General features: G+C 51.8%; 1 protein-coding gene across 3 annotated transcripts; it reads right to left on the minus strand.

Moving 5' to 3' along the window:
• Window positions 1-5,867, minus strand: Bcl6b (BCL6B transcription repressor). 3 transcript variants are annotated; one of them, XM_029557608.1, is made up of 9 exons: window positions 5,733-5,867; window positions 4,972-5,271; window positions 4,246-4,467; window positions 3,803-4,150; window positions 3,415-3,542; window positions 2,772-2,936; window positions 2,569-2,699; window positions 2,327-2,464; window positions 1-138 (listed from the first exon to the last, which is right to left on the minus strand). In XM_029557608.1, exons 2-9 carry the CDS (start codon window positions 5,148-5,150, stop codon window positions 133-135), a joined length of 1,317 nt encoding a protein of 438 aa, XP_029413468.1. In that variant the 5' UTR covers window positions 5,151-5,271; window positions 5,733-5,867; the 3' UTR covers window positions 1-132. The 3 variants fall into 3 exon arrangements, with proteins under 3 accessions (XP_029413468.1, XP_008854092.1, XP_008854094.1); XM_008855870.2 differs by having other exon boundaries at window positions 1-1,973; XM_008855872.2 differs by having other exon boundaries at window positions 1-1,973; window positions 4,972-5,162; window positions 5,733-5,845.
• Window positions 5,868-9,816: the final 3,949 nt, after the last annotated feature.

A 9,816-nucleotide genomic window follows, 5' to 3' on the forward strand; every position in this document is an offset into this window, starting at 1 on the left:
TTGGCACAGAAAGGCAGTTCTTTATTCCAGGATCTAACATCTCACCCCTCGGCACTTTCCACATGCCCATCCAGCCTGTTGAACAGAAATCATGGTTCCTTCTTTCATCAGTCCCCTGCTTTTCTTCTTTTTTCAATTCTGTGCTCAGGTGATATAGGAGTAAAATAGAAAGAGGGAGAAAAATAGCTTTCTCACCAGACCCCACATGATAGCCCCAAGGGCTGGCTGTCTTATGAGGAAGCTCCATCCCAGGAATTGCAAAGTATTTTCACCCTGGACATCAATTCCTATAATCAAGTAGCTCCCAGGGCAACAAGAATCAGGAATATAAATCAGGGCTTCAGAGTATTATCCAACATTCTAGACACTCCATCTAACCAAGAGGGAGCTCCATTCCAAACACTTTTATCTATATGGTCTACACCAGAAACTGCAGCCCTCAACCAACCTCTTAACACTACCTGGCAACTTGGTCAAAGAGAAAGGGCCTTTAGCCAACCATCAAGGAGTCTTTTAAATATCTTAAATATGCAATTCCAATAGTAATCCCACACAACCACAAACCCAGCATAGAACTCAGCCCCCTTTTTCTTTTTGTGTAAAGTCTTAGTACATTCACTGTTCCCAGACAGGAATGTAGGAATGGAAGACTGAGTCACAGACTCAGATTTTCTAAGGTAAGAAAATTACCAAGCACCCATTAAAGAAGAAATTTCTGGAATCTGGACACTTGCCAGAAGCTGTCCAAAAACACATTCAAGAAAGAAGGGGCTCACCTCAGGTAAAGAGAACCCCAAGGAACATTCAAACCCAGGTACTTATGAAGTATAAAGTATGACTCTTTAGTAAAGGTAGAGTGTTATAATTCTCCTGAGGACATAACATTCTTAGAGACTGGGCAGGTAGGAAAAGGTCACATGATCTCTGGTAAGGATCTTCAAGTCTCTTAGATGGAGATATGAACTCAGTGCTAACAACACAACCCAGTGGAAGGGTTATGGGCTCAACTCAAACCCTTGGGTGGGCTGCATCTGATAGATGTAGTGCAGTCAAACCCAGGTGATCAGTTTAATGGTACAGGTTAGGTGCTGGGCCAACTTGCAGGAAAGTCTACCAGCCTCCACTAAGAATGATGGGGAATCCTGTCCCCACATTCCCAGTCTTCAGGAGGAATTTACTGTCTACATTTTGGACTCATCAAAAAGATTTCTATCCATTTCTAGCCTGCTAGAGAACCTGCTCCATCCAGAATACCAGAGGATTCCTGACCCAACCCTACATGTTCTCAGGGTTTGCCAGAGAACAAATAAAGGTCCCAGACGTAGAATCAGAGAGACAAACCAACAAGCAAACAAACAGGAAAAAGGACAATCCCAAACGTAAAAATTATGACAAAAATACAAAACACTCAAGCTAAAGGAGAGCCAAGTGCTAGTAATCTCTGCCAGCAGAGCAGCAACCTCATCTGTTTCAGGTCACTTTTGACCACACTTGTGGAGAGGGAAAGTTGGAAATGCAAACAGAATGAAGGCCCTGGTGTCAGGGCCTTAATAAATTATATTTACAGATAAACCAGATGAGTCTGGGAGGGGGCAGTTCCCTTAAGGAGAGCAAGTTCCTTCAGTCTCCTTTCTCCCAGCATCTAGCTAATCTGGATTGTGAGGAAGAGGTTTTGACCAGCAAAACAGAGGCAGATCTAGCCAGGATCTGCCACCCCTGCTCTCCCCAGCAAGAAATTAAGGTGACAGTAGTTTCTGAGTGGCCTTGCACACCCCTATGACTGACTCAGAAGCCAAGCCTAAGCCTGCAATTTTCCTAGGCCCCAGGGAGCCAGTGGCGTCTGGGTGGGAGCTCAACTATGGCACCCCCAGGATGTGGTAGTGCACTTTGGTGTTGGTGGCAGCTCCGTGTTTCTGGCGCAGATGCAGCCGCAGTTGACTCTTGTGCCGGAAATGCAGGCCGCAGGGGTCGCACTGCAGAAGGACAGCCCGGGTCAGATCCCTCCCCTTCCACAACCTCTTTTTAGGCGTAGAGGGAAGGTGAACTGCCCAGCAATCTGCTGAAAATCAATTCTTTGGCATTCACATCCTCCCAGTTCCTCAGGAGATACGCCTTGCCTTATGTAACAAAAGTTTCCCCACCTGTTAGCCCCTCGGGGAAAATAACGCCTCGTCCAAGGCCATGACCACATCCACCCGACTTCCTGGCCCAAGCCCCTTATTCACTGAACCATTTTCAAGAAATCGGTGGCATGGCCGATTCCTCTGAGCCCGGCCCCTAGGTCAGTGGGAGGTAATTTTAAGGACAGGCGGGGGTGGGTACCCACATGGTAAGGCTTCTCTCCTGTGTGGATGCGAACATGGCTCTTGAGGGTCTGTAGGTGCCGGAAGCGGGTTCCGCAGGTGGGACAAGGATAGGGCTTCTCTCCGGTGTGGATCAGCACATGCGCACGCAGATGCGCCACCTGAGGAGGGGAGGAGCCTTCAGACCGCGCCTCTGGGAAGGACTGAGCCCTCCCCTGTTAGCCCTCCCCCTTCTGACCTTCCAGTCCTCTCGGAGACTGAGTACCTGCACAAAGCGCGAGCCGCACGTCTCACACTTATACGGTTTCTCTCCCGAGTGGATGCGGCTGTGCGTTTTCAGGTTGGCTGGCCGGTTAAAACGCGCTCCGCATATGGAGCAGTGGTAGGGCTTTTCCCCTGCAAGCAGGAACGACGACAGTCAGTTTGCTACAGGACAGCTGTGGGTACAAACCCAGGACCCTCTCCTACCTGTGTGCACTGTGCGGTGACTGGCCAGGTTGCCCTTGTAGCGGAAGGTAGAACGGCATAACTGGCATTTATACGGTCTGTTCTCGTCCCCTGGGGCCAAGGGGTCCAGCCCCGATGAGCATCCAGCTTCAGCCTCACAGTTCTGGCAGTTGAAAAACTCACTTCCTGGGGAGGGTAAAGTGCAGTGACAGCCTTAGTTACTGAGGATTTCCTAGGCACTAGTACTCAACAGCACAGTAGTGTTGGGGGAGGGTAACCTCTAATTTAGTGTAAAAGCTCTTGACTCATTTGACTTGCCCACTATCTGAGTCGGTAAGATATGTCTGATTCTAGAGTAGTGTGCTTTTTTTTTTTTCAGTATTGGTGGCAGTAAGTGGAAGCTCCTGCAAGTGGGTGGAGGTTTCTGTTTCTCTTTGGAAGCACCTGGACATCTTAAAAAACAAACAAACAAACAAAAAACCAAACAAAAAAAACCTGATGCTTGCTCCCTGTTTTCAGTTCTGATCTATGAGGTGTAAGCTTCAAAGGACAGTCTCATTTACAGCAAAGTTTAAAAACCATTGAATAAGTATTTTCTGAGGCCTTTGGCCCAGACTGACCTGGAGCAGCTACAGGAGAAAAGCCAGAAGAGAAGAGCTCTTACCTGGTGGTGGACGAGGAGGCTGCTCAGAGGATGATCCAGTAGTTTCTTGGGCCCGGGGTGTGAGGAGATAGGGGGTATTGGCTGGAGCTCCACATTTAAACTGTGCAGTGGTGGTGGTTGGGGAGTGCCTAGGCAGATGGTAAGGCCTAGTTAGGGATTATGTGTGTATGTGTGTTTGCTGGGGTTCTATTCCTGGAAGACATGAACCTCAAGGCCTATCCTCTGAAGTGAACTAATGTTGACCAAAAAGCCACATTCCCACAATCAAATTCTCATGTCACAGAGTTGGCCTGGCTTCTGTCCAACTCCCTAAGGTGAAACCCATCCCTCAAATGGGGCTTCTAGTGTAGGCCAGCCTCTAAAACTCTTGGAGTTACAGATTGTATACCTGCTCTGGGGACCAGGCATGGGTCCATCTTCACTGCTGCTGCTGTTACTGGAGGCTTCATCTCCACTGGGGAGCCTGGCTGGGGGGCAAGGTTGACCAGAACTCTGCCCCACCAGGCTCCCTGCTTGGGGAGCCTGAGAGTTTAGCACAATGAACTTGTACTTTTTCCAGTTGCAGGCCTTTGGGTCTGGGCTGACTGGACTTGGGGAGCCTTGACGGCAGCTTCGAGACTCAGTGGGTGGGTCTGGGTGTCCTTCAGAGCGCCTGGGGCTGCCTGGTGGAGGAGCTGTTGGGGGTGTTTGGGGTTCTGTCTCCAGGGGCTGCAAGGAAATGCCTAGAGGTTCATAGCTAGAGAAAGAGTGATGGTCATTAACGCTGTTGCCTTTGCCCTTAATACCTGGGGCACTGCTTCTCGCAGGAACACAGAGCCCGGCCTTGCTCACCTGGCCTGGATGAAGCGGTGGCATGCCTGGACTACGTGTTCCATCTGCAAATAGGTGGCAGCGGCAAGGACGGCTGGTGCGGTGGCTGGAGAGAGGCGAAGCCTGGAAGTGTACATGAAGTCCAGAAGAGGAGCGAAGCCCCTGGCTTCCGGCCCCCCAGGCAGAGAGAGTACATCCACCCCAACTCCGGCTCGGCCTCGGAAAATGGAATAGAAGAAGCCACTGGAGAGAGGACAGATGGGTCATGTTAGAAGCTAGGAGGCCAAAGTCCTGACTCCCTACTGAGACCCCCCCCCGACTCTAGAATGTTCCCCTCATGCTTCTTTTCTCGGTTTTCCTTCCCTTTGGGACAAGGCCTCCCAATTCAGGCCGGGCCGGCCTCGAACTCCCAATCCTCTGCCTCTGATTCCCCGGAGCTGCGATTATGGGTGTGGGCCACTATGTCTAGCTTCTCTTATGCTTGGCTTTGGATTACCTCTCCGTGGCCTTTACCCATTTAGTTCCCACGAGCCCTACCCCCTCAAACTCTCGGTTTTCCTTCCCTTTGGGACAAGGCCTCCCAATTCAGGCCGGGCCGGCCTCGAACTCCCAATCCTCTGCCTCTGATTCCCCGGAGCTGCGATTATGGGTGTGGGCCACTATGTCTAGCTTCTCTTATGCTTGGCTTTGGATTACCTCTCCGTGGCCTTTACCCATTTAGTTCCCACGAGCCCTACCCCCTCAAACCTGCAGGCGATAAGAACTGCCTTGTGCGCTCTTAGGGGTTGCCCGCCAACCAGCAGCGTGACGTCAGTGAGAATCCCGCGCAGGCGCAGTTCATTCAGATTGCCAAGCACGTCGGAGGAGTGGCGTGTGAACTCTCGGACATAGCCCAGCGCTCCCTCCGGGGCCGCTGTGGAACCCATTGCGTCTCAAGCCTGGGCGGGCGACCGAGAGAATTAGCGGGTCCAGGCAGTCCTAAGCCATCTTCCCTTCTCTGCTTGCATTTTCTTCCCGAGATGCTGCTAGAGCCAACGCTTCCAGACCCTGGGTACATCACGAATTGCCCCACTTAATTCATCTGGTTCATTCTGCCCTCAACCATACGGTCGCCTTCTTCCCTTTGCTAGATCCCAGCGCGCTTGGAGCGAGTCGCAAATTCCCTTGCCTCCGTCTGGATGGGGAGCGTGCGGAAACACGCGCGCAGCGCCTTTGGTTGGACTCTAGGTATCTCCGCCACTACCTCTCTCCTCTGCTATGCGGCGCGCCTAGGTCGCAGGTGCCAGGCCTTGCCTGGGGACCACTTCTGAGCTGCAGTCCATACCCTTCTAAACCGCAGTGGAAGCCCCCGTCCCCGAACCGCAGAATTCTGCTACTCTTATTTCCAAATTCACCAATCCCCATCTCCAGTTTAGCGCAATTCTAAAACTCAAGTCTTACTTCCATCAGCAAACCCCAACCCTCTTTGGGGACCCGGAAGCCTGGTTCCCTCAGGGTCTCGTTCTTACCCCTGTCCCGCAGGGGCTGTGCCTTCTCTTCTCCAGGGAGGCGGGGTCTCTCTCCTCTTTCGGCCTCTGCTCCTTTATCCCGCCGGGATGTCGGGGGCGGGGGTGGAGGTGGGGTGAACGCCTAGGTCCATATCCTTCCTTCCTCTCTCACTCCCCAGATGGTGAGCCCGGGGCGGGGTCTCTGTCTCCAAGGCGGGATCTCTGAAACCCGGGGTGGTCGTACAGTAGGGGACTTTGGTTCATTAAAAGAACATCCGAGGATGAGGATGTTAGAATTGGGGAGGAGGCTAGTGATGTTCAGATCGGAACTATGGGGGCCCTGTGTCGTCGGAGGACCTGTGACAGCGAAAATTGGTGTGTTGGGTTTTGGAAGCGGGTGCCAGGAGCCGGTCGAAGGAGAAATACAGCAAAACTTTCCCTTCCAGTGCACTGGGCTATGGGAGAAAATGGGAAACCTAAGTAGGCACCAGGTTTGGGGAGGCGCCAGTGGGCTCCGGTGGGGTCTCAGATGGTGGGGGATGCGGGGTGGATGACAGGCTTCTCTAGTAGTGCCCACAGAAAGGGGGGGCTCTGGCCGGGTGGGGTACGGGCGGATATGATTTCTAGTTCGTTTCCTTCCATTGTCCTGCGACCGGACGGCTCCTCCAGCTGCTTCCCCAAGGAGGAGGTGGGGAAAGCCCCGGGTGGGGACCGAGAGCCGCTTGGGAAACCCAGGCGTCCTGCTTTAGCTCCCGTCTCTCTGCTGAGTACTTTAGGGATCCAGGGGAACAGTCTCCGTCCAGAAGCCCTCTCGCTCTCCTTCAGTTCTAGCTCACTAGGGCCTCGAGCACGCGCCGGTAGGCTGAGCTTTGAGTCTGGCGGGGCGCCGGGGTCCAGCGCGGCAAGTAGGCAGAGCTCGGCAATGTCTGACTCTGTCCACGAGGGGGCAGACGAGCACTAGTCTCGCTTCGCCCTCAGGTCTCCACCAGGCTGGGGGTGTGCTCAGACCCAGGAGCCAGATGGATTAGATCTGGGCTGTTCTCTCTCGGGGGTTTGCTTTGCACCTCTGTTTTTCAGAGGGGCACTGGGTAGAGGATAGAAGAGTTAGGGGCCTTCAAAGGAAAGTCAGGCTGGGGTTCCCATGAAAGTGGCCTTGGGAGTGAGAGGATTAGTTGGACAAAGAGTGGGTCTTGAGCCTGGGAACACGGGATTTTCTTTTTAAATTAAGATAGACATTATCTAGATGTCTCTAGAGGTGAATTTTTAGTGAACATTCACAGGAAGGTTGGGTGGTGTAAAAAGAGAGAGAGGGCAGAGAAGAGAGATAAAGGGCAGGAGGGGACCCCATAACTTAATTTTAAGTACCTGACTCAGGAGATAGGCATGGACCACACCTTTATGTTTTGTTTGGAGAGACTTGAGGTGGGAGGATAAATTTTGTTTAGAGAAGAGGGGCCTGCTACAAAGCAGGAGCACTTTGGATTTGGGCTCAGGAGTAAATACAGTTGGCCAAGAATTACTGAGCATTGACCATGGAGCTGCACATCCAGGCCTGAGGCCTTCCACTTCAGTTCCAGTGAGGTGGTTTTTGTTTGCAACAACAAAATACAAAAACAGCAGAGTAACTGGGAATCAAGGACAACTAAGGATTCAGCATGCTGATGTGGCTTCACCACATGAGGGTTACTGTGGTCTCTGCTCACTTTGGAAGTAAAAACTAGATACAGGCTTTCTTTGGTGTCAGGATGGAATGGTATCTGGTCAGCTGTGGGGTACCACTTACTATAGGATGTTTTTCTTGGTCTCTGGGGCCTGTATTTGACTTTTGAGGACTGATAGCACGTTTGGAGTATGGGGCTAATTTTGAAGCTATCTTATTTCTGTGCGTTCTGGTGCCTACAATTTGGGGACTGTCCCATCTCTGTCATTTTGGTCTACCAGGAGAGCCAAAACAGACCTACTGATTTGGGGAATACAGTCTGTTTTGGGGTGCTCTCTGTTTCAAGGCTCAGATTAGATTATTTGAGGACACAAAATTCAATTTGGAACCTAAAAAATATCATGAGTTTGAGCGTAACAGGAAGCTAAGAGCAAGACAAGGCTTTGAAGTTTGAAGACTTGGTGGGGGGCAAGTGTTATATGTAAATCTTGTGGAAACTTATTTTGAGGGGAGAATATTACTATCTGTGCATGTATAGGTATGAAACCTCCAGGGGGAGAAATAAGAGGAGGGCTCCGCAGGATAGGAGGACAATTTTGGGGTATCATTATTTGGGGGTGTTTTGTCACTAGCCATATTTGATGAAGCTGAGAGATGGATCATAAACTTAAATGGATTTGGAGGTGCATGTACTTTGGAGCACATTTCTGATTTGGGTCGTCTTTTCCTTATAGCCCCCTTTCACCCTAGATTCTAGAAATTTCTATTTTTAGTGAACCCCTCAAATAATCCCAGGATTTAAAGGGAAGAGCATGATGTTTCATCATGGACTTATTAGCATATAGCTTTGATAAATATGAGGAAGGGAAAATGTGGTTTTAGATTCTGAACCCTAATTTCTTATGGAAGAAAAAAACATCTGTTTGGGAGAAGGTGGAGGAAAATGGAGTGTCTCTTGGTAAAGTGAAGGCCTCTGGCCAGGACAGTGCTGCTTAAACTGTGGCAATGAGGGGCTGTGGTGGGATGCAACAAGGTGATTTTTTAAAGGATAAGAGTCCCAAACAGAAAGCAGAGAACTGGAAGAGTGGGTGAACTGAGGCGGGGGAGGGGTTCCCAAACGGCAGCAGGGGCTAGAGGGTAAACCAGGCCAGATATTCCCGCCTGGGTCCTTGCTCTCTTCGGCTCTCCTCCCCTCTCTCCCTCCCACCGCCCACCCCCCCAACCCAAGGCAAAAAAAAAACTGCCTGTGCAATAGCAATGGCAGATTCCAATCCTCCAGGCTTTCCTAAACCACCACCGAGACCAGCCAGGGGGGAGGGGAGGGGAGGGGAGGATCGGGCTCTCCTGCTTCCTTAAGACAGGGGCAATGAGCTTGACCTTCTGGCCCCTAGCCCTCTGAGGAGTACCCCCCTGGTCTGGAAGCCAGGTGTCCTGGACCCTAGCCCCCGAGCGGGGGGGGGGGGGGGGGGGGGACCGGGGGGGGGGGGGGGGGGCTGGAGAAACGGGGAGGAGGAAGGAGGGAGTGACTTCCAAAATTGGCATCGGGACAGAGCAGGGCTGGCGGGAGGCAGGAGAAAGACAGAATTTTCCTGAAAAAACGGGGGTATCTAAGGACCCCAAATTTGGGGAGCTAGTCCAGGATTGTCTTCACAACATCCTAGATTTTTTGGGGATTTTTTGGGGGCCCCGGGACCTCTCTAGATGGGGTGAGGAATGTAGTGTTGGGGGAATCTGACTGGGGCATTGCAGCTGCCTCTCCCGCCGAGTTGGAGACGGATGGGCTGGGACGGGTTTTGGGGGGGTATCCCCAGTTCTGACTGGGAGTGGAGGAACCCCTCCAGAGCTGTTTTGTGGGGGTCCCCTTTCCCCAGGGCACTACCCAGTCCTTGAGCCAGCCGAGAGGAAGGAGGCCAGCGATGCGACTGGGGCGGCTCCTTTCTCCTGCACCCCAAATGTGAGGGATGCACCCCAAAATTTGCTCCTTTCAAAATAGGGAACCAGGATCTCAGGGGAGAGTAGCTGAGGTAAGTGGGGAGGAAAGTGTCCCCTGTTTTCAGGAGAGACGTGGCGGTTGGGGGGGAGGTTTGGAGGTGCGTGCTGGGGTGGGGTTGGGCTTTGTCAAGTCTTGGAATTGGGGGACCACCGAAGAGGCTTTCTCTTATACCCCTAAGGTGTATCCCCTCAGGTGGAAACCAAAGCTCGAGACTAGAGAGCTCCCCAATATGCACAGCCGTTAGGCTAGTGTTTGATGTCTTTTACCTCCACAAAAGCTTTGTTGGGATAAGAACTAGGGGCCACAGTTGTTTTGGGGGTTCTAGAGGGTGCAGTGAGGAACAGAGAGCCTTAACAGGGTTTTATATAGTCCAGAAAGTAGTCTTGGAGAGGGTCTGGCATCCTCGGGGGCCTAAATAGACTGCTTGCATACACCACCTTAGATCTTTTGAT

This window comes from Nannospalax galili, unplaced genomic scaffold (genome assembly GCF_000622305.1).
Source record: "Nannospalax galili isolate Female #2095 unplaced genomic scaffold, S.galili_v1.0 scaffold146, whole genome shotgun sequence".
NCBI classification, from domain to species: domain Eukaryota; kingdom Metazoa; phylum Chordata; class Mammalia; order Rodentia; family Spalacidae; genus Nannospalax; species Nannospalax galili.